Source organism: Python bivittatus, unplaced genomic scaffold (assembly GCF_059951505.1).
Source record: "Python bivittatus isolate LINGU-HERP-01145 unplaced genomic scaffold, Pbiv_v1 ctg000310_np1212, whole genome shotgun sequence".
Classification (NCBI taxonomy): Eukaryota; Metazoa; Chordata; class Lepidosauria; order Squamata; family Pythonidae; genus Python; species Python bivittatus.
The window spans coordinates 8,468,575-8,490,887 of NW_028277054.1; the positions used below are offsets into that span (position 1 = coordinate 8,468,575).

Below are 22,313 nucleotides of genomic sequence, written 5' to 3' on the forward strand. Positions count from 1 at the left end.
ACTGATGCTTTTGATAAAATCTGTCTCATCTTCATCCTTTAGTGCATTTATAAATCACTGACTTCTTATGGTGATGTCTTGTGCCTTGAATGTTCTACCAGTTCCCACAGGGGATGTTTACAACCTATATTGATTAATAATGTATTAATAACATGGATAGCTGAAAAGTATGACTTTTCACTAGATGCTGAATCCTCAACAAGCCTAGCGCATTGTGCAAATCTAACCCATGCAGTTCAGCATGTCCAAAAACCTGGTTGGATGAATCATGGATATTCTTGTATAACTACAACCTAGATAAAGATTTTAGGGTTCCAAGCTTTATGTCTGGGTGGAGGGTGGGTATTAAAATCCTGAAGTCTCCCAGACAGACTAAGTTTAACATATTAAGTGGAGGGCTGAACCAATTATCCATTGCTTCCTGTGAAACAATATGTAAACCAATATTGATATAGCGGTTAAAGTGTTGGGACCAGAACGCAATATGGATTCAAGTCGCTTCTTGTTCACTCTCTCTCAGCAAAATTTATGTCAAAGAATTTGTTCTGATGATGATTAAATTAGAACACCCTTGACCATCTAGAACACATGATTGAAATGTAAGACTAAAAATAAATAAATGAATCATGCACTGCAGCAACCTGGGTATCCAATGCAGATATGCCCGAATTTATACCAGAAATCTGAAGGCCAGGTACTTTGATCTATTAAATTAGATTACAATCTAGTAGAAGAGTAGATGGTCTGCTATACCATGGCTTCCACAGTTAGAATGCTTAGAGTGGTGTTTCCCAACCTTGTCAACTTTAAGTTGTGTGGGCTTCAACTCCCAGAATTCCCCAGCCAGCAAGGCTGGCTGGGAAATTCTGGGAATTGAAGTCCACACATCTTAAAGTTGACATGGTTGAGAAACACAGGCTTAGAGTAATAAAAATGGGAAAAGAGGTGTTTTTTCCAAGCTTTATTTAAAAGGAGATACGGATCAAGTTAGAATCTTAAGGAGGAATATTGTAATAAGAAGCATCTAACGGCTACTCTGAATTCTGTTGCTCTTATGAGGAAGACATGTGAAAGATATGCACAGGTTGTTTATATTTTTCTTGTATTACTCTCAAGGACAGTTTCTTGGTCATGCCCTGCAGGATGTGTCATCAAAGCAGACAACTTGAGCCTTCTATTGATGACTTGGTATTCCAAAGGCTTTTAGAGACTCTTTTTTACCACCATCACCCCACTTTAAAGGGTGTGCTAACGCTACCTTTAACTGGGAGTCAGCCCCATTGGGCAAGACGTCAAGGCCAGCCTTACCATTTAGCAAAATAAAAAAATGACAGATGCTGGAGGATGCTCTTGTCTGGACTATTCCAGCTAAGTTCTCCTGATGTTCTCCTTTGTTGCCATTGTCTCTGAATTGTCCCTGGCTTCTTTGGATTTAGAAGTTAAGCCAACAAAATGGGATGAAGGATATTCTCCAGGACAGGCCCCAGGAGATACCTCAAAAGATTCCTGTCACCTGTTGTGCTAGCAAAGCACTGATTTGCCCTTTGTATTTGTGGAATTGATTTTTTCTTGACTCTGGACCTTGGCTTCAATGGGCGGGTTTTCTGGTATTTTGTAGGGACTATGCTTTAACTAATATTTAAAATTTTTTAATTTACAATCCAAATCAGTGGAAAATGTCATAGGCATCCAAAGAGAAGTAAATCAGCATGCCTCGGCTTCACAGAGATGGATCTTCTCCTGCTCCTTAGCATAATTTGAGGTCCAACTGAATTTTCTTTTATTTTTAGAAATATCTAATTGGACAGGAGAAGGATGCCTCAGCTATGCCAGATTGATTTGATTCCACACATTTCTATGAAAACTGATTTTAATGCTAAAAAGAATTGGCAAGGAAATGTGTTGAGGATAATGGTTCCTCCAGAGTGTGACCTGCACAGTCTTGGTCCAGTCTTGGTCCAAACTTCTAATTTGCCTGTATCTACCAGAACTTTGGACTTGTAGCTAATTCCTGAGATGATAACAACATCACATCAGACAAGGCTCATTATCTAGTCTGGCAGTGGTTCAAGCCAGGAGACACTGCCAGAATCGTGAACTAATATCATTCACCCACCACCCAGATCTCTGGTGGGGCTGGCCCTTCCATTAGAATAAAATGGCTGCCCCAGGGAGAAACGTTGATGTTTGAGCTCACGTGCTGCTTTCAAGTCAGATTCTGGATGGGGTGGTGTCCTTTGCTTCAAGCAACAAAATATCTTGAGCTGGTTTTGTCAAGATATGCATCGTTAACTTATTCCACAATTTTATCCTCTTACCTTTCCACTGTACCATATTCAAGGTGGCTAACAGTGATAAGGGCCTTCTCAGTAGCTTCACCTAAACTTCATTTCAGAAGATCAAGTTGATGCCCTCTTTGCTGATTTTGCACCAGTAGCTCGAGTCATTCCTTTTGAAGACAGCATTTTCTCCACAGGCAATGAAAACATTTAGGAGATGCTATTGCCTGCTTTTGCCTATTTTTTTTTTTTTTAGATGGTTTTGGAACTTTCTTTTGCATTTTTAGAGACTTTTTTGTGTTTGCTTTTGTTTTGTCTTTTAAATATTTTAAGCTCAGTACCATTTTTAAGTCTCGGGAGGTAGGTACACCTGGTTAATCATATCTGAACTCTGAAATAAAACAGAGTCAGGCCTTGCAAATACCTGGAAGGAAAAATACCTGAGATATAAAAAAAGATCAGGAAATCAAAATATCCTGCAAGAAGACAGAGGCAAACCACTTTTATTCCATTGCCAAAAAAATGCATGGAGGATAGACCCATCCTTAAAACAAGGAGAAGTTGCATTTGACTCAAAGGAGACTTTTCTTTTTAGTAACAGTTTAAAATGTTGTAAACTATCTTTAAAAAAGCACATGCATTAAAAAGGCAAGGTGGAAATCTTTTGAGTGGTGTGGGTGGGTGTGTCTATCTCATCAAATATATAGTGTGTTTCCTCTAGCCGTGGAAGGGTTCTGTCCAGTTTTAATTGAATTGAGTAATGTGCCCGGTGCTATATATACATCATTCATTGTATTTTGTTTTTATTGTATTTAATCCAATTGACAGAGGTGAGGTTTACACCACTCAGAGTCATTTGCAACCGGAGTACCCTATAAATCTAGTGAAATAAATAAAACGAGTAATACACGCTGAAAATTACACGCTGAAACGGAGACCGTATCTACCTTTTAAAGCAACTGCGGCTATTCACAGGTTCTTTGCTAGTTGGCTTATAAAGCCAACAACCTCTTTGAGCAACACTGGTAAGAAAGAGAGTGAATTTTCCAGGTCCGCATTTATTCCTCACACACTCTGATGCAAACAGGCAGGCACTTATTTCCTCAGAGAAAACTTGGTATTTCCTCAGAAAGGTGTGGTAAGGCATACCAGGCAGGACAGGTTTAAGATGTAGGGAGCTAGCCTTTGTGTTCCTTTCCTTCTCCCTGAAGAGCTACGCTGGATGGTGCAATGTGGACATCCAGGAATCTCTGCTATGCTGTCTTCTCAGCATTGTGTCCAACCTGACAAGTTAGACCTGCCCTTTATGGATTCAACTGGGCAAGAACCAGGGCTTGGGGACAGTCGTTCCCTGATCAGATATACTTTCCTAGTAGAGTTTTGATTGTTTGATTCTTCCCATGGATCCCTTGCTTTATTCCGATGCACAGTTCAGGGTCCTAAAAATATACATATAGTAGCATTTGAAGTAGTCTCAGTGTCAAAGATATTGCAAAATGCTTTAATTCATAATTTCATGCCCAGTGTGGACAAGCAGAAGGGCTGTGGGGAATCAAATGGCTAAACATGCTTATCAGCCACAAGGTAGACTATTTCTCTATTCTGAATTCTACCCTTTCTGGAGCTTCCTTCTCCTTCCCTTCTCCTTCTATCAGATCTTGTGTTTAGTCGTTAAGTCGTGTCCGACTCTTCGTGACCCCATGAACCATATTGCGCCAGGCCTTCCTGTCCTTCACTGCCTCCCTGAGTTTGCTCAGTTTCATGCTCATTGCTTCAGTGATGCTATCTAACCATCTCATCCTCTGCCGTCCTCTTCTCCTTTTGCCTTCAATCTTTCCCAGCATCAGGGTCTTCTCCAAAGAGATCTCTCTTCGCATTAGGTGACCAAAATATCTGAGCTTGAGCTTCATTATCGATCCTTCCAATGAGCAATCAGGGTTGATTTCCTTTAAGATTGACTGGTTTGACCTCCTAGCAGTCCAGGGGACTCTCAAGAGTCTTCTCCAGCACCACAGTTCAAAGGCATCAATTCTTCGGCGCTCGGCCTTTTTTATGGTCCAGCTCTCACAGCCATACATTACTACTGGAAAAACCATAGCTTTGACTATGCGGATCTTTGTCGGCAAGGTGACGTCTCTGCTTTTTAATATGCTATCTAGGCTTGCCATAGCTTTCCTCCCAAGGAGCAAGCGTCTTTTAATTTCATGGCTGCTGTCTCCGTCTGCGGTGATCTTGGAGCCCAAATAAATGAAGTCTGTTACTGCTTCCATTTCTACCCCTTCTATTTGCCAGGAATTGATGGGTCCAGATGCCATGATCTTAGTTTTTTTAATGTTGAGTTTCAAGCCAGCTTTTGCACTCTCCTCTTTCACCCTCATCAAGAGGCTCTTTAGTTCTTCTTCACTTTCTGCCATTAGGGTGGTATCGTCCGCATATCTGAGGTTGTTGATGATTCTCCCTGCAATCTTAATTCCGGCTTGTGATTCTTCCAGCCTGGCATTTCTCATGATGTACTCTGCATATAGGTTAAATAAGCAGGGTGACAGTATACAGCCTTGTCGTACACCTTTCCCTATTTTGAACCAATCGGTTGTTCCATGACCGGTTCTAACTGTTGCTTCTTGGCCCGCATACAGATTTCTCAGGAGACAGGTAAGGTGGTCTGGTACTCCCATCTCTTTAAGAATTTGCCACAGTTTGTTGTGATCCACACAATCAAAGGCTTTTGCATAGTCAATGAAGCAGAAGTAGATATTTTTCTGGAACTCTCGTGCTTTCTCCATGATCCAGCGAATGTTGGCGATTTGATCTCTAGTTCCTCTGCCTCTTCGAAACCCAGCTTGTACATCCGGTAGTTCTCGGTTCATGTATTGCTGAAGCCTAGCTTGTAGGATTTTGAGCATAACCTTGCTAGCATGTGAAATGAGTGCAATTGTGCGATAGTTTGAGCATTCTTTGGCATTGCCCTTCTTTGGAATTGGAACGTAAACTGACCTTTTCCAATCCCGTGGCCACTGTTGCGTTTTCCAAACTTGCTGGCATATTGAGTGCAGCACTTTAACACCATCATCTTTTAGTATTTTAAATAACTCAGCTGGAATACTGTCATCTCCACTAGCTTTGTTGTTAGCAATGCTTCCTAAGGCCCACTTGACTTCACTCTCTAGGATGTCTGGCTCAAGGTCAGTGATCACACCAGCGTGGACATCAGGGACATTAAGATCTTTCTTGTATAGTTCTTCTGTGTATTCTTGCCACCTCTTCTTAATCTCTTCTGCTTCTGTTAGGTCCCTGCCTTTTTGTCCTTTATCATGCCCATCTTTGCACTAAACGTTCCTTTCATATCTCCAATTTTCTTGTAGAGATCTCTAGTCTTCCCCATTCTATTGTTTTCCTCGATTTCTTTGCATTGTTCATTTAAGAAGGCCTTCTTATCTCTCCTGGCTATTCTCTGGAAATCTGCATTCAGTTGCTTATATCTTTCCCTTTCACCCTTGCTTTTCGCATTCCTTCTTTCCACAGCTATTTGTAAAGCCTCATCAGACAGCCATTTTGCTTTCTTGCATTTCTTTTTCTTTGGGATGGTTTTAGTTGCTGCCTCCTGTACAATGTTACGGACCTCCGTCCATAGTTCTTCAGGCACTCTGTCTACCAAATCTAATCCTCTAAATCTATTCATCACCTTCACTGTGTACTCACAAGGAATATGATCTAAGTCATACCTGAGTGGTCTAGTGGTTTTCCCTACATTCTTCAATTTAAGCCTAAATTTTGCAGTAAGAAGCTCATGATCTGAGCCACAGTCAGCTCCTGGTCTTGTTTTTGCTGTCTGTATAGAGCTTCTCCATCTTTGGCTGCAGATATAATCAATCTGGTTTCGGTATTGACCATCTGGTGATGTCCATGTGTAGAGTCGTCTCTTGTGTTGTTGGAAAAGAGTGTTTGCTATGACTAGCTTGTTCTCTTGACAGAACTCTATTAGCCTTTGCCCTGCTTCATTTTGTACTCCAAGGCCAAACTTGCCTGTTATTCCGATTACTCCTTGACTTCCTACTTTAGCATTCCAATCCCCTATGATGAAAAGGACATCTTTTTTTGGTGCTAGTTCTAGAAGGTGTTGTAGGTCTTCATAGAAGCGGTCAACTTCAGCTTCTTCAGCATCAGTGGTTGGGGCATAGACTTGGATGACTGTGATATTGAATGGTTTGCCTTGGATACGCACTGAGATCATTCTGTCGTTTTTGAGGTTGTACCCCATTACTGCCTTTCCCACTCTCTTATTGACTATGAGTGCAACTCCATTTCTTCTAAGGGTTTCTTGCCCACAGTAGTAGATATAATGGTCACCCGAATTAAATTCACCCATTCCCGTCCATTTCAGTTCGCTGATTCCCAAGATGTCGACGTTCAATCTTGTCATCTCATGTTTGACCACATCCAGCTTGCCTTGGTTCATAGATCTTACATTCCAGGTACCTATACAATATTGTTCTTTACAGCATCGGACCTTCTTTTCGCTTCCAGATACATCCACAGCTGAACGTCCTTTCGGCTTTGGCCCAGCCGCTTCACTCTTTCTGGAGCTACTTGGAAATGTCCTCCGCTCTTCCCCAGTAGCATATTGGACACCTTCCGACCTGAGGGGCTCATCTTCCGGCGTCATATCTTTTAGCCTTTTAACATTGTCCATGGGGTTTTCTTGGCAAGGATACTGGAGTGGGTTGCCATTTCCTTCTCCAGTGGACCACATTTTGTCAGAACTCTCTGTCATGACCTGTCCGTCTTGGGTGGCCCTGCACGGTATAGCTCATGGCTTCACTGAGTTACGCAAGCCCCTTCGCCACGACAAGGCAGTGATCCATGAAGGGGTCTATCAGATCACTTAGCACTAAATAAGTTAATTGCTCTTTATCTTGAAGGACTTAGACCTGTGATTCTCAATTTTGGCAACTTTAAGATGTGTGGACTTATGACTGGCTGGGGAATCCTGGGAGTTGAAGTCCACACATCTTAAAGTTGCCAAGGTTGAGAAACACTGACTTAGACCATAGATACCCCTGGCACCTCAAATGGTACTTCACTATAGTCAGGTAGCTCAGCCAATAGTGAGGACTTCTGGCAGCTGAATTTCAACAACAGCTTTGTCTACCTTTGGACACCATGGAACTTGTGGTTCCTCTAGATTTTAGAAATGGAGAGCAGAGCTTTTCTTGAGAGTCTGGAGATTGGAAAAGAGGGAATGGGGTTCCCTATATTGCTTGTAGGGTCATTCTGTAGGTCAGACAAGATACATGGTAAACAATATATTGTTGCACATCCATTTTTTAGAACTGTTCAGCATTAGCTCCTTCTATCTTTCAGGAATCTTTTGGAGAGGTTAAAAGCATAAGAGTACTTGTGTCAATGTACCTGCTGGCATTTCAAAATGTATTGTTTCTACTTTGTGTGTTGTCTCCTCCTTTCTGCTTTTCACTTCTGTAAATCTTGAAGCAATAAAATCAATTGAATAAAAAGACCAGAAGTATTCAGGAAGTTGTTGGCTAAAAATAATATATTTTTGAAAAGTAGCTAAGCATGTCAGTAGTATTATCTGGTGTACTGCAGAGTACACAAAAAAGTGTATGCTAATACAAGTATACATGTAATGGAACACCTGGATCACAAATTAGTTTATTAGCTAACTGGCAAACCAGTACAAATTTACATTTTACTAAGTGCAGATTTTGAAGGTATTAAATAAGCTGGCTTGTACCTTTACTCCAAAGAAGGTCAAAGAATTGAGGAAAGCAATAAACTGAATTTCTCCTTTGCTCAGTGAAATGTTTCATTTCCTATTTTTCACTTCTTGCTTTTGCCTTCCTGCCTCCCTTCTGCAGAATCTGAGAGCTGGTGCAAGCAATCATTCTTGGAAAACATGGCAGAAAAAGGATCCCCCTTTGTCGTGGTGTTATTGGTGATAGGCAATGTTATTATTATGGTAAGAGAACTACAAGCAGTACAGTAATGTATCTCAATAATAGGGAAATTCCTGGGTTTGGCTTTGGTTTCTGAAAAATAAAGATGGGAATAGAATGACCTCATAGTTCTGGTAGCAAGATAAATTTGGAATATTGAGTTAAACCATGGTTTACTGTATTTTTTGAATGAATCATAATCAGCCAGGTTTCCATAAACCACCATGGTGGAGTTCATATAACACATGAAATGAGAAATGTACAACCTGAGCCCCCAAAATTATACAGGGCCCTCAAAAAGCTTGGGTGTAGCACCCAGAGATGACAAAGAAAGCTATCAAAATGCGCTTGTTGGGTGAAAGATGTGGAACAGTATATGACTAAAGATTCGTTATTCTGATTATATTTGCTCTGCTGTAAACCACCCAGAGTCATGTCCACGAGATGGGCAGTGACAAATTTGATAAACAAACAAATAATATATTTAATTTTAATTCAATATAAATCTAATCAAACTCTGGGTATTCAATAGAAACCACAATGATGTCAAAATTATGTTCTAGGCATCATGCAGTGTACAAATCAGGCAAATTATGTACAGTACCTGATTATTTGCATCAAGACATCATGTTGTATGAGATATTTGTCTCCTTCCCTACGGATGTCCATGAATCAAAATATGTTTTAGCTGCTTTTTGGAGGGCAGCCCAGAGCCACACCACTAAAGGGTATCATGGGCTCTCCATTTTAGCAAAAGCTGTACCTCTATGATTAAGCCAAAGCAAAAAAGAAACAAATAAACATAATGGCTTAGTGTAACATATTACCCCATGTTTAAGAAAAGTGGATTTATTAGTCAAAAGGCACAGCATCTTAGAAATCATTCAGTGGTGCAGCTAGATAATTTTAGGCTCTGGTCTTGGTGAGAGAAGGCATTACTTTCTTTGGCCCAAAATAGTCAACTGGTCATGCTGAACTTGGGGGTGGGCATCCTTTACTCATTCTGCTGAGAGTGACCCTAGGTTTCTATCCTAAAGCTCTACTATTCCCTGAAAATTCTGATCTTTGGTCAAGATCAGGTTGTCCATGTCGAGAAAGATTTCTGCTAGGTAGCTACTGTCAGTTGGCTTAGACAATATTGGTCTAAAAAGGGATGGACAACATGTAGATGATACTGAACCACTCACTGCATCACTCCCCAATGGGCATGCTAGATGACAAAGAGCCTGGTCTGATATAAGGTAGTTTGGTGGGTAACAACCTCCCTCTGTTCCTACAGCTTTCTGGGCTGGCACTTTATGCCGAATCTATTTGGGTAACAGCAGATCCCTATAAAGTCTACCCCATCATGGGGGTCTCAGGCAAAGATGATGTCTATGCAGGTGCCTGGATCTCCATTTTCACTGGGTTTTCCTTCTTCTGTGTTTGCGTCTTTGGCATTATCAGCCTTGTGAACGGCAACCGCCTCATGGTGTTGTTGGTGAGTAACAGAAGGAGAAGAAACAGGCTTCTCTGAACACTACATTTTCTCAATATAAGTCTGGTTAGAGAGGGGAAAGACCCAATCAAGTGATACTGTCTCTTTTTTATGGGAAGAGATGAAGGTTACTGCAGGTGGAGATAACCAAGAAAAGCTGGGAATGACTTGGAAAAGAGAATCACTGCTCCTGGTGTGTAATTCCATTGTTGTTTCTGGTCAAAGAAATATCTGTATTTTTCTAAGAATCTGCCTGATCAGGAGCAAAAACAATGAAAGCACATTAGAACTTTAGTGAATGATTCTGAAAATCTCTCCTCTGGTCTTAAATAGTCCGCCATTCAGAGAATAGTCCATACATTCAGAGAAGGGCAGCCAGGATGGTGAGCAGTCTAGAAACCACTTAGCATGGAATGGCTGAAATATTCATCCTGGAGAAGAGAAGATTAAGAGAGGGATGACAGTAGTTTTCAAATGTCTGCCTGGAGTCAGACAGCATCAAAATCGGATGAATAAAAAAGAAATATCCAAAGTTTATAACTGCTGAATATACATTCTCTGTTGCTTCAAAGGGCAGGATAAGAACCAGTGGATGGAATTATAAGGAAATAGATTTAAGATAAACGTTAGAAGAAATGTTGTAAGACCTTTTCTTCACTGGAGATGTTTTAAGCAGAGTCTGGGCATCTCTGCACTAATGTATTAATTAAAGCTTAGACTAGGTGACCTTTATTCACTTTTCAGCATTAAGGTTCTAGCACCACGTCCTGTCTCTACAATATCCATGCAGATACCTCATGGGCCAATATTAAAGGCAATGCATTTCAGCCTCAGCTGTTCTTCCCCAGCAAATGGAACGTATATACCATCTCCGGATCAGTTCAGAGATGGTGTAGATAATGAACATTCACTGATACCTCTTCTGTATGGATTTGCTTATCCCTTTTTGAAAGTCAGGCCTTCACCATAACTCATACTAGAGCATGGAACAACAACAATAGCAACAAATGTCTGTATCTGTAAATCAAGGGATAAAAAAAAATATCTCAAATCCATATTGAATATCCTGGGGGGGGAAATGTCTCCAGTTATGATTTTTTTTTCCTGACATTGAATCTCATTTTCTATTTTCTTACTTTTCAGTATCTGGTACTGATCCTGGTTGTCTATTTGTTTGAATGTGCCTCTTGCATCACTTCCTACACACATCGTGATTTTGTAAGTACAGGGTATAAACTCTTCCCAACTTGGACTTCTACAGGCAGGATTTTGGCTCACCCCACTTGGAGAGGAGTACACAGTCTTTCCCAATGGCTGCTTTTATTGTGGCAAATGATCCACCCAAAATATAATTCAACCAAGGAATCTTAGTGAAGCTTCTTTTTGTCCGCTGTCAGCCTCATTACTTTGTTCACCTTCATGGTAGGCTTGTGTTTAACCTGGTAATGTTGGAGAATTTCTTCCATCCATTGGCTCCTCAAAAACTTTCAACATACCCAAAGCCTGTAGCAAGCTTGTTTATTTTTGTCCACAAATAAGATAAGAACGGCCATAATTGCTTAGCATAAGGGTATGGATCACTATTTTCCAGGTGTCTTGGACTACAATTCACATCAGTTCATACAACTTTCAGTTCTATTGGATGTAGAATTGGTTTTAGATAGTATTAATGATTCCTGGAGAAAAGAAGTTAATTTTGTTTTATTCCAGAGGACCAACACAACCTAGAAACATTTGAATCTTTCTTCTCTTTGTTGAATGGATGCTTGTTTCAGAGATTGCATGCCTAAAAAATATGTAAAAACAATACAAAACAGAAATGCCAGAGAGAGAGAGAGAGAGATTTGGAAATGTAGAAATTTGTTTGCATATCTTTATGTAACCTGAAACTTTGGGAGTGAAATGTTTGAGTACCTGGGTCTTGGGGAATGTAGTTGACCAACATTCTCTCTTCCTTCCCCACCCCAGGTAGTATCAAATTCCAGACTGGTAACCAAGCAGATGTTGGCCTTCTACTCGGCTGACACAGACCAAGGCCGGGAGCTCACCCGCATGTGGGACCGTTTCATGATGGAGGTATATATCATTGTCCAGCTTCAGAGAGTATCCTAGCTTTGTGCCCTTCAGACTGGACATGAACTTCCAAAATCTTCATTCCAACACACTGGGGATTTTTAATCAAGAGTAAAACTGGTCAGCATGAAAGAGACTTTCTGTGGTCAGGGACAAGGGACAAGCATATCTTGCTGGTATGAAAAAAAATTACCTATGCCACCCCAGGGACTAATCTGTCATTGGAGCTAGTGACAAAACAGGATGCTGGTTAGTAGAGCTGCTGCTAGCAACCCAAACTTTTTTTTTGCTAAAATGACCTCTTGAATATGAACATATCAACCTGCCTTTTGCTAAAGTCAGACTCTTGGGCATCTAGTACAGTCTCTCTGGAATCCTGGGGTGGGTTGGTGGTTGTTCTATCACCCAGGAATACCAGAAATAGAACCGTCTCTGCCATAGAATACACTTTGCCATTGAGTTATAGTTAAAATTCTGAGATAGTTTTTCAACCCTAGGCACGATGGGCACTTCTAGATGGGATTGCAGATATGAATCCATGATGCTGTAACGGAGTACTTAAGGTGATAAAGTCTCGTTCAGTTAGAATGTGGGTCCTGATGACTTCATGGACATGTCCATGCAGTCTTCTTGGTGGCAGGACAGGCAGTTTGCTTTCTTCAGGTATGTTTTTCAGCTTGAAAAGTCTAGCCCAGTGTTCCTCAACCTTGGCAACTTAAGATGCGTGGACTTCAACTCCCAGAATTCCCCAGCCAGCATGGGGGAATTCTGGGAGTTGAAGTCCACGCATCTTCAAGTTGCCAAGGTTGAGGAGCACTGGGCTAGCCTATAGCCCTGGTTTTCCCTGAAGGTCTCCCGTCCAAGGACTAAGCAGACTTGCCCTTGTTTAACTTTTGGCCCCAGACAGGTTCACGCAGAAAGTGGCACTTGCTGGGGCGACCAAGGGCTTCTATTCCTGCTCCCTGTGGCAAATCCTTCTTCGCTATCTTGAATTCCAGTGGATGGTCTTTACTATATTTGGAGGAGATGCACAGAGTATCCCAGCCACCTGGAATCCAGATGTGTCTCCCAAATGAACACATGCAGTTTTCATAGATAAGGAGCTTTGAAAGCAATGCACCTTTGCTTCCATGCTGAGTCAAAATACTAGCAATTGGGGATTTTGAAGATAGGGAAAGGATTGGTGTGAAACTGAGAGGACCGAAGGTAGCAGTAAGTGCTGAGAATAGCCATGCTCAGCTACTGGCCAGAAAAAAACAAGTTCTTGTCAGCTACAAGTTTTTTGCAAAACTGATAAACGACAAAGCTGCAAAAAGTCAGAACCACCCAAATCAGTCTGAACGACACTTTCTAATGGAAGAGTTGGGTGGCAGAAAGTCTGGTAAAGAGGAAATACCCAAAAGCTGAGAACAGGCAGCAAGATGTCCTCTGTAAGGTGGTTCTTTGCAATAAATATATGACCTTTCTTTTCCCCTGCTCACTTTCAGCAACAGTGCTGTGGTGCCAACGATCCCTTGGACTGGGTAAATTATACCTCCGTGTTCCGAAGTAGGTACCCTGAAGTGGTGGCACCTTGGCCATTCTACTGCTGTAAACGTGATCCAAACTTCATCATCATCAATGAGGAGGGCTGCAGATTGGGGCACACTGATTACATCAATACTAAGGTACCAAGCTCTTCAACCTTTTTCCTGATGTTGCCTACCATCCTTGCACATAAACTTGAGGAGGTATTGGTACCATCAGCAGCTCCTCTTCAAGGCAATCTCACCGGTTTGTCCTTCCCTTCTCAGGGCTGCTTTGAACACATTAAGCATGCAGTACAGAGTTATGCCTGGGGCGTCTCCTGGTTTGGTTTTGCCATTCTTATGCTCACAGTAAGTCATAGCAGAAAGGCTTGTTTTGATGGGTCAGGACCGCAGTTCCAAAATTCTGTGGTGGGAACTATGGGAGCTACAGTTTAAGAACCTGGAGATTGCCAGCTTGAGGAAAACTCATGAAGACAGCTGTATAATGTTGCTTGAGAATAGAGAGATGATTGTTCTAAAGTTCTGCTAATCTATGAAGCTTATTGGGTAACCCTGAGTGCACTCCACTTTCTCTACATATCTATCCTCAAAAACATCTTCATTATCCCATTTTCCACAGTGGCCAGCTAAGTGTCCATAGGAAGCTCACCAGCAGGACTGAAGGACACCAGGCCCCTCCTAGTGCTACTCTTCAAAAACTCCAATAGAAGAGAACATATTTAGCTCAGGGTTGACCTGTGGGGTCCTTGGTGCTCTCTGAGCTTGGTTGTTTGCTTGCAGACATTTCATTACCCAGCTAGGGAACATAATCAGTGCATCTGATGATGCACATCTTCAAGAACTGAGATGCAGAGCCTATTTCTGGTTATTAGACAACATCTAGTTGATATGCCTTCAAGCTAGGCTTTTTCAAGCTAGTGTTGGTCAGATGTGTTTGGCCTACAATTCTTCACTGTTCCTAGGAATTCCTACAGTATAATTCCAATTCATCTGGAGGCCACCAAATAAGCAATGCTTTTAGAAGCCTTTCCCATAATAGGTTTGTTCTCCATTTCAAAGCCAACTTAACTCAGGTTGTGGGTTCCTACACTCAGCAGGATTGGATCAGTTGATCTCTAAGGTTCCTTCCAGATCTTATACTGCATGATTCTATGAGGATAAAATGAAGAAGAGGTGGTGGTGGGATGGACCATATAATTCAGCTTGAGATACTCAGGGTGGGAAAAGGGAAGAAGGTCATTACAAAAAATTAAATAGGGACTTGCAGTGAAAGGATTGTTTTGTTGTTTTTCCACAGTGCCCTGTCGTTCTTCTGGCTATATACCATTACACCACAATGTGAGCAATTCCAGCCAATCAAGTGGAATTTTCCCTATGAGCAGGGAGAAGATGAGCAAAGGGATGTAGACCTTTCTTTGGGGAAAAACATCTCCATGAATTTCGTCTCCGAAATTCTCCGAAACGTTCTCCAAGACATGCCTACTCCCTAAGTTTGCTTGTGGGTGTAGATGTTATTGGGCATCTCTAAATCTATACCCTTTCGCACATCTTCTATGGAAAAATCATCTCAACTACTTTAGTAAAACCTTTTTTAAAAAAAAAGTGTACAGTAAATGCTGTTTGGCACGTGTGGGATTTTTTAAATTCTTTGTGAAAAAAGGAACTTAATCTGTGACTGAGCTGAAGCAAGAAAATAACTTTCTCTCTCTTTCAACCTTCCAATATAGAATTCCTAATGTAGTTATTCATCTTGTCACCAATCCTGAAGTAAAATACCATTGATAATCTAGTTGACTGTCCTACATAGACTGGTGAAAAGGCAGAAAAATGACTCTGCCTTGATCTGATCCATGTTTTCCTGTCCTCTCACCCATCCCCTGAACAAAAGTAGATCATTTCTTTAAATCAGTACGGTACAGCAATTAGAATATTGGATTAGGACAAGAGAGAGACAGGTGCTACAGACTTGAAACAATCACCATTTTTCAGCCTAGGACTATGGGTTTTAGGACTATGTTTAGTCCTAAACCCATTTAGGGTTTAGGACTATGGATCCAAAGGGCAAAAAAGGTGCTTCAGAATGTGCACCTAATCCCTGTCAGCGCATCCTTTCATCAAATGCTGTGTAATCCTAGGAGATGTAGCTGCCTCAAGACGTTGCACTGAAGCTCTAGCTGTGTGCTCCAAAGCATTTTTTCCCCTTCGAATCCAAAGCCTGCAGCCCTGCTAACCTGCCTCCAAGAGCTGAAAAACCCCATCTATCGTTTTGAGTTTGCTGGAGAAAAAGTGGGATCTAAACTTTATCAGTGGAAAGGTAAACATACTTGTTCTCCTTGTACAGAAACATACATAGTGGTTTCATCCTGACAGTTCTGAAGAAGGGGTTCTGTTGGCTTAATCCCCCAAACCACTAGAAGGCTTCTTCACCTCAGTTTCCCATCATTATCTGATCCCCAAACAGGTGTCTCAGTTGCAACTATGGTACAACAGTGATGGTTACAGTGTGTAGCTTGATCAACTGCTGAGCAGGTTTTTCCAGCCTGGGAACATTGCTAGCTTTCTTGCCATACCGAGGGAGTTCTCCCACATAGTCTGAGAGCCTAGTGACCTCCTTGAGGTAAGCCAGAACCTCCTGCTGCTGCATTTGGTTCTTCAATGTAAACCTGAAAGGGGGCAGGGAACCAGTGAAGTTCCATCTTCTTCCCTAGCAAAACATGATAGGTAATCAGGGTGTGCAAATATCTGATCTGGAGAATGGATTCAGAGACCAATCAAAAATATCTAAATACAACTCAACAAATGGATTTGACCCACCCAGACAAAGAGATGTCTCCAAGTGAATTTGGATGAGTTACAGTATGTGCTTGCATTGTGAATCCAAATCAATTCAATCTGATAATTCAATTTGGATTTCTGAAAATATGATTGCAGTGAAAAAAAGCAAAATCCTATAATCTCTCTCTCTCTCTCTCTCTATATATATATATATATACACACACACATATATATACACATACATACATACATACATACATACATATTACTAAGCCAGTAGGATTTAGAAAGATTTAAACAGCATGAAAATCCACCCTGCACTGACCTAGAAAATAACTCAGAGATAGAACATCTGTTGTGTCTTTGTAAAAATAACACTCATAATAAAAACCACCATATAGGATGTGCTACCCCTAAAAGGCAACCCCAAAAGTTAAACCATAGAAATTATCTATAAAAAAGGGGATGATGATGATAGTGCCTGAGTTTTTCACACTAAGCCATGATTTACTTAACCATGCATTGCTGAATAAGCTACCATTTATTCATACATCACAGAAAGATGGGACAGAATTGTTTATATGGATAAATGATCCCTGGTTTATGAATCAGGGTTGATCATTTCATATAACATACTAAAATAGGGCTACAAGATCTAGGCTGCAAAACTTGGAATGACTAGTTGGCTGTGGTCATTCCAAGTGTGGTAGCCCAAACTAAGCCAAAAACCAGACTAACCATATTATAGCTTAACACAATGGGTAGATCCAACTGGTATGACTTTTTCAATCTCTTAAACAGTCATGGTTACCATTCTTAGGTACAAATTCATTATTATCTGTAGAAATGGTCCTGAGCTAGAAACCATGTATGAGAAGCAACATGTGATGTAGCTGTAGAAGAGAATTCAAGTATTAATCAAATACCAAGATTGCTGCTCCTCATAAAAGCCCTAACATCTGGGGTTAATGATAAATACTCCAGCAAATTTACCTGTGGCTAAAAGTCATTGGCATCACCCGTCTCTTAGCCAACTGTGTGGAGGAATCTCATCAAAGCATGTAGTCTCTAGAGCAGTGTTTCTCAACCTTGGCAACTTTTAAGATGTGTGGACTTCAACTCCCATGCTGGCTGGGGAATTCTGGGAGTTGAAGTCCACACATCTTAAAAGTTGCCAAGGTTGAGAAACACTGCTCTAGGGGACACTTGACCTCCTTATAACTAGATGAAGTACAATAGTTTCTTAGAACTTGCTAGACAGACAACACAATTTAGCTTCCTGGCTGGTGTGCACACTCCAGGACAGAAATTAATCTTTGCTGTAAAGGCCATTCAGATCAAATGGCTCCACTCCTAGGCAGGTGTGTGAAACCAAGAACTTCTCACCACAAATACTCAATGAGGAACCAAGTGGCCTGTAACCCACTGTATTCCATCTCATCTTTGCAAACAGTGAGACCACAGGCCCAAGCTGCCAGTTTGCCTTTATTTGTTAATTGGTTTGTTTTAAGCCATTTAGTACAAGAATCCCAGAAAAAAAGGGAAGTCAATTTATATCCAAAAAGAAGAAATGCAGCACATCAGAGGAAACAAGGAAACATGGGCTGTTAAAGACACAGGCACATATAGACAGACCAGTAGGGCAGTGATTGCTTCAGAGCATTGGAGAACATGGGACTGTCATGTCATCTCCTTCCCTTTCGAAGTACTGCCTCTCATGGGAGGTATATTACAAAGGAAACAATAGGAAGCAATTTCTTGGTGTCTTACAGCCATGGCTGGCCCACATGCAGCAGAATAAGGTGGCTGGAAGCCAAGGTGTGCAAGGAGGAACTGTAGTCACTTCAGCTACAGCTGCAAATATTTTTTAGTCCTCCTGCATAAATTGCAGATGGAAAACAAGTGTGGTTAAGGAGAAAGCTTTGCAATTTGTCATGTAAGGGAGGACTCAAAAGTGTGATAGGCTGCAAGGATAGCCCGTTCTTATATCTCAGAACTCTACCGCCCAATTTCGTTGGATGTGTAGAGATAGAGCTAACCTGCCAGGGAACAAAATGATTAGCATGAAACCAATTCTGTTCAGACTCCCAGGTCACTATGCATTATACTCAAAAGCGTTAAAGATCCTCCCTTAAGCTTCATCTATGCCCAAAATCCAGTTGCACATAATGTCGGAACTGCAATATGTACCTTAATCTCTGGTAAAGTAAGTATTGATAGGACTATTCTGTAACTCTCCAAAATTTGGTGATATTCAGGTGGAAATAGTCACTGCCCAGCCAAGTGCTAGAAATACATGAAATTCAATGAAAAGTGCTTGGCTATCATTTCAGTATGCCCATAATCATTACCCCGTGTTAGAAGCCTGTAGAAACTTACATCTATTTTCAAGTAATTTCAAGGTTCGTTTAGCACGGCCAGCATCTGGGTGCTCTCCAGATCTTGGACATTCAATGTTACCTATAAGTAACAAATCTACAGTTAACCACTCCCAAGGTTGTTCTATATCCCCAGTCTGACATAACCAATGCCATGGATTAAGGTCCAACATTATGTTCTTCGTGGATCATTAAGCACACTTTTTTCCCCAATGTGCCCCCATGTCTTTGCAAAACCACAGGAGAAACAGCTTCCAATGTTTCAGTTCCTAGAAAAACAAGGAATGTAAGCTATTAAGAATGCGGGACAATTTGGAGGTTTTTTACCATAGCGGTAGCTTTTTTAAAAAAAAAAGTGGCAAAGTTAGTGCAATTTCTGTGGTAAAACCAAACGTTGAACCAATCGGTATTACGAGAGAGAAGGGAATCAATTCTGGTTCTGAAACTCTTAGCGCGGGTCAAGACGTTCTACGCCGAAAGCCGTATCAGAGGACCTGGAGATTTCTGAGTCAATTGCATATCCTTCTTGTGTACAGATGAATAATGTTTTCGCTAAGGTGGGCAATGCCTGGAGTGAGATGATCTAGATCTTGCCACGCAAGAGTGCCAGCCAGCTGGGGTGGCCAAGATCCAAGTATGGTTACTCCCAAACTCTTGAGGAATTCAGCCCCATCCCAAAAAAGATCCCACGGGAGGCTTCAAAATAATGCGGTTAAGGCTGTAGTCCTTATGTGCACAAATTCAGGCATCAGTCTTGCGTTACTCTGTGGGGCTGAGTTCCAAGCATGCATGCACAGGAGCAGGCTGTTGAAGAGGGGCACAGTTTCAAGCAGGGTGAAATCCCCCTGATCTTACGGGAGGAGAGTTAAAACTTGTGCTTAGCTCTCTCTGAAAGTGATAGGATCCCAAAGTGCTTGAAGGTGTTTGGATTGCATTCAGGAAAAACTTTTTTTTTCCTTCTCAGGGATGCAGGTGAATTACTATTGTTGCTTATTTTACTTGCTCCCCCCCTTTTTTTAAAAAAAGAAAAGAAATCTGACAATATTTGAAAAGGAGCCTAGAGGCCACTTGAAAAGTGCTTTGGGGAGGGGATGCTGTGGGGAGGAAACTGCTTCTTGCCCTAGTCTCAATCTATGGATGGTTCCCAACAACTGCTCAAGAGGAATAAGGCATAAATTCCTCTCCCTTCTTCCCACCCCACATATCTAAAATACTGTCTATGGAATATATACAAACACTTTCACAGACACACGTGCACATGTGTGCACACACACGCCCCAACTCCAGACATGAATGCACATGTCAAATAGACATGGACACTCCTCTCAAGCACATATAATCCTGCTGCTTGTGTGTGTGTCTGTGAAAGTGGTACACAGACCCCTCCTATGCTGGGCACAGATGCATCTTTCCTCTATCCTTCTGTAAAACACACATACACACACATACACACACAGAGATCCTCAAATCCTAAATAAATATAGAAATGCATGAGACCAATTTTCTCCGAACATGCTTCCCCTAAATTTTCTCGACATGCCAGTCTGCCTAGCTGCAAACACACAAAGGAGGTTGCAAGGGTGCCTGGAGTTACTCGTGGCATCATACATTTCCTTTGACATACATGGAACACCCCAGAGGATGGCTTTCTTCCAGGAATTGTTAATATTTTAATTGGGTTAAAAGGATGCTTACAGATTAGAACTATTTTGGTTTGAATATTGGAAGAAAAGAAGAGCAAGGGCCAGGCCGTTAATCCCACTCTCCCCTCCGAAGCCTGCAATCTCACCCAGTGGTAAGGAAAGCATGGCCAACAGTGCCCCTCTGTGTCAGTTCAGCGCATGACATGAGCACGGTTAGCAGCACTGGCTGGATTCCAGACATCCTATTGTGATTCACATTGCCAAAGCAGACGAGATGATGTAATCCAGAAGGAATCAGCCGCAGTCATCCCATTTGAACCAAACACTCTCCTCTGAGGTTAGAAATCCATTGTTGGAGAGATGGCAAGGTGGAAAAAAGCAACGTGGAACGTAACACAAACAGGAGGTTCGACACACCATGCAATGGGCAGAGCCATTAAGGTGCCCCAAAGGCTGAAATGATGCAATCTAATGTTCTTCTGTGATGTCATGCTGATTTTCTGGAGAGAGACATCCTGCAGGAGTAGGAGCTGCCTTGAAAGATTCGTGTGCTCTCCAAACCATAGAGAAGTCCTCCAAACGAGGCAGGCACAACGGCCAACGAGGGAGCCAAAGATGTGACATCACAGTAACCTAGTGTGATCTATCCTTCCAAGGTATTTATTTTTTCACAGCAATCAGTACAATATAATTCCATGAATACTGGCAAGGAAGAGAGAACCGAAACCCGGAGCCCAGCCCCGAGAATCCAAAGTGTGCATCTGGTCACCGTCTCAGCAGTAGCTATGTGTCTGGCCCTCAGCATACACTGTCCAACTGGGCCCCAGGTAGCCCCCAGACGAAGACCCCTCTCTCCTCTCCACGTTGCCGTACTGCGGGGAAGATTCATCCAGCTTCTGCAAAGGTGCTGAGGTCTGGCTCCCCAAGCGGGTGGCGGGCCCATCGTAGGTGATGATGGGTTCTGGACCGTAAGGGGGATGACCCCAACAGGCAGAGGGTGGACGGTAGAACTGCCACACGGCACGACTGCAGGGCAAAACATCCATCAGTTGGCGGTATTGCCCTGAGGGTGCATAGCCCCAACCAAGCTTCTGCTTCTGAGGCAAGGGAGGTCTGCTGGGTTGGGACAAAGCTTGAGTAGCCCCAGGGTCAGAATGACTGCGGGGGTGTGCTGCTTCCGGTGGAGGGGAGGGCGCGGGGCTGACCAAAGGGGGTTCAGGGAAGGGCACATTGACGTAGATGGGTTCCTGTCGGGTTACTGCTGGAGACATAGACTGGATCTGCAGCTGGGAATTTTTTAAGATAGGCTGAAGAGAGGAGGGGGCTGGGGGCAGCTGGGGCTGGCGCCAGGGCCTCCCAAATATCCCATAGGAGGCATTGAAAGTGGCCAAGTACTCAGGGGGGGGACAAGATGGCCACGGGCGTGCCAGACCAGGATAGGCAGGAGGCTCCCCCACAATCTCATAATAGAGATTCTCATGCTCCAGCTGAGAAGGGGGGCTCCCACTGATGCCCCCTCGAGGGGGGAAGTGGCCGTGATGCCGGAGAGGATGGTCCGGGAGGCAGGGCTGGAAAGAAGAGGGCCTCGTTTTGAGGGGCAAGTGACCGGCAGTTATGGGGAAGTGGGGAGGAGGCGGAGGCTTGGGCGGGGCAGCTGACAGGCCGGACGAAGGAAAGGCCTCTTGAGGCTGGCGGAAAGCAGGGTAGGGGACTGACAGGGGCGGCGGCGGGGGATGCAAACTGTAGGCAGGAGACGGGGAGGACAGGTGGTAGGGATCCGAGAAGGAAAGAGGCTGAGGGTCTCTCTGGCCTAGGTCAGCGAGGACCCTCCGGTAAGGGGAAAAGGAATCCGAGCTACCCAAGGGAGAAGCCTGGCTGAGAGGCACCTGCAGGAGAGACAAGGCAAACTGCATGAGCAGCCGGAACGCACTTTACGCAGACACCCCCGCCCAACCCCGGGCCCTTCCTTCACCCCCTCCCTGCTTCCGCTGCCTGCTCCATCCCCCCTTTCCTTCTGAAGCCAAAATCCCCATCAGGTTTGCCAGAAAAACCAGCACGGGCTTCCTCTTGATCATGAGGAAGATCAAGGCAAGTTTGGGCTACGTAACGCCCTCTCTCTCGGCCCAGATCTCAACGCAGCAGGAAAAATGCAGCGAGGAATAACCAGAAAAGATCCTTCTAGAAACGTTCCAAAATCTGCACCCT

General features: G+C 42.7%; 2 protein-coding genes across 2 annotated transcripts in view; one reads left to right on the top strand and one right to left on the bottom strand.

Annotated features, from left to right (window-relative positions):
• Positions 1-8,193: 8,193 nt before the first annotated feature.
• UPK1A (uroplakin 1A) lies at positions 8,194-14,654 on the top strand. The gene is made up of 7 exons (XM_007430564.1): positions 8,194-8,256; positions 9,513-9,713; positions 10,854-10,928; positions 11,679-11,786; positions 13,271-13,450; positions 13,577-13,660; positions 14,610-14,654. Exons 1-7 carry the CDS (start codon positions 8,194-8,196, stop codon positions 14,652-14,654), a joined length of 756 nt encoding a protein of 251 aa, XP_007430626.1.
• A 2,703-nt stretch (positions 14,655-17,357) lies between these two features.
• The window catches only part of ARHGAP33 (Rho GTPase activating protein 33), a 35,307-nt gene continuing 30,351 nt past the window's right edge, over positions 17,358-22,313 (bottom strand). Inside the window, exon 22 of the mRNA XM_088140019.1 lies at positions 17,358-21,994. Coding sequence (XP_087996145.1) covers positions 20,882-21,994 — 1,113 coding nt within the window. The 3' untranslated portion in view covers positions 17,358-20,881. The remainder of the gene's footprint in view (positions 21,995-22,313) is intronic.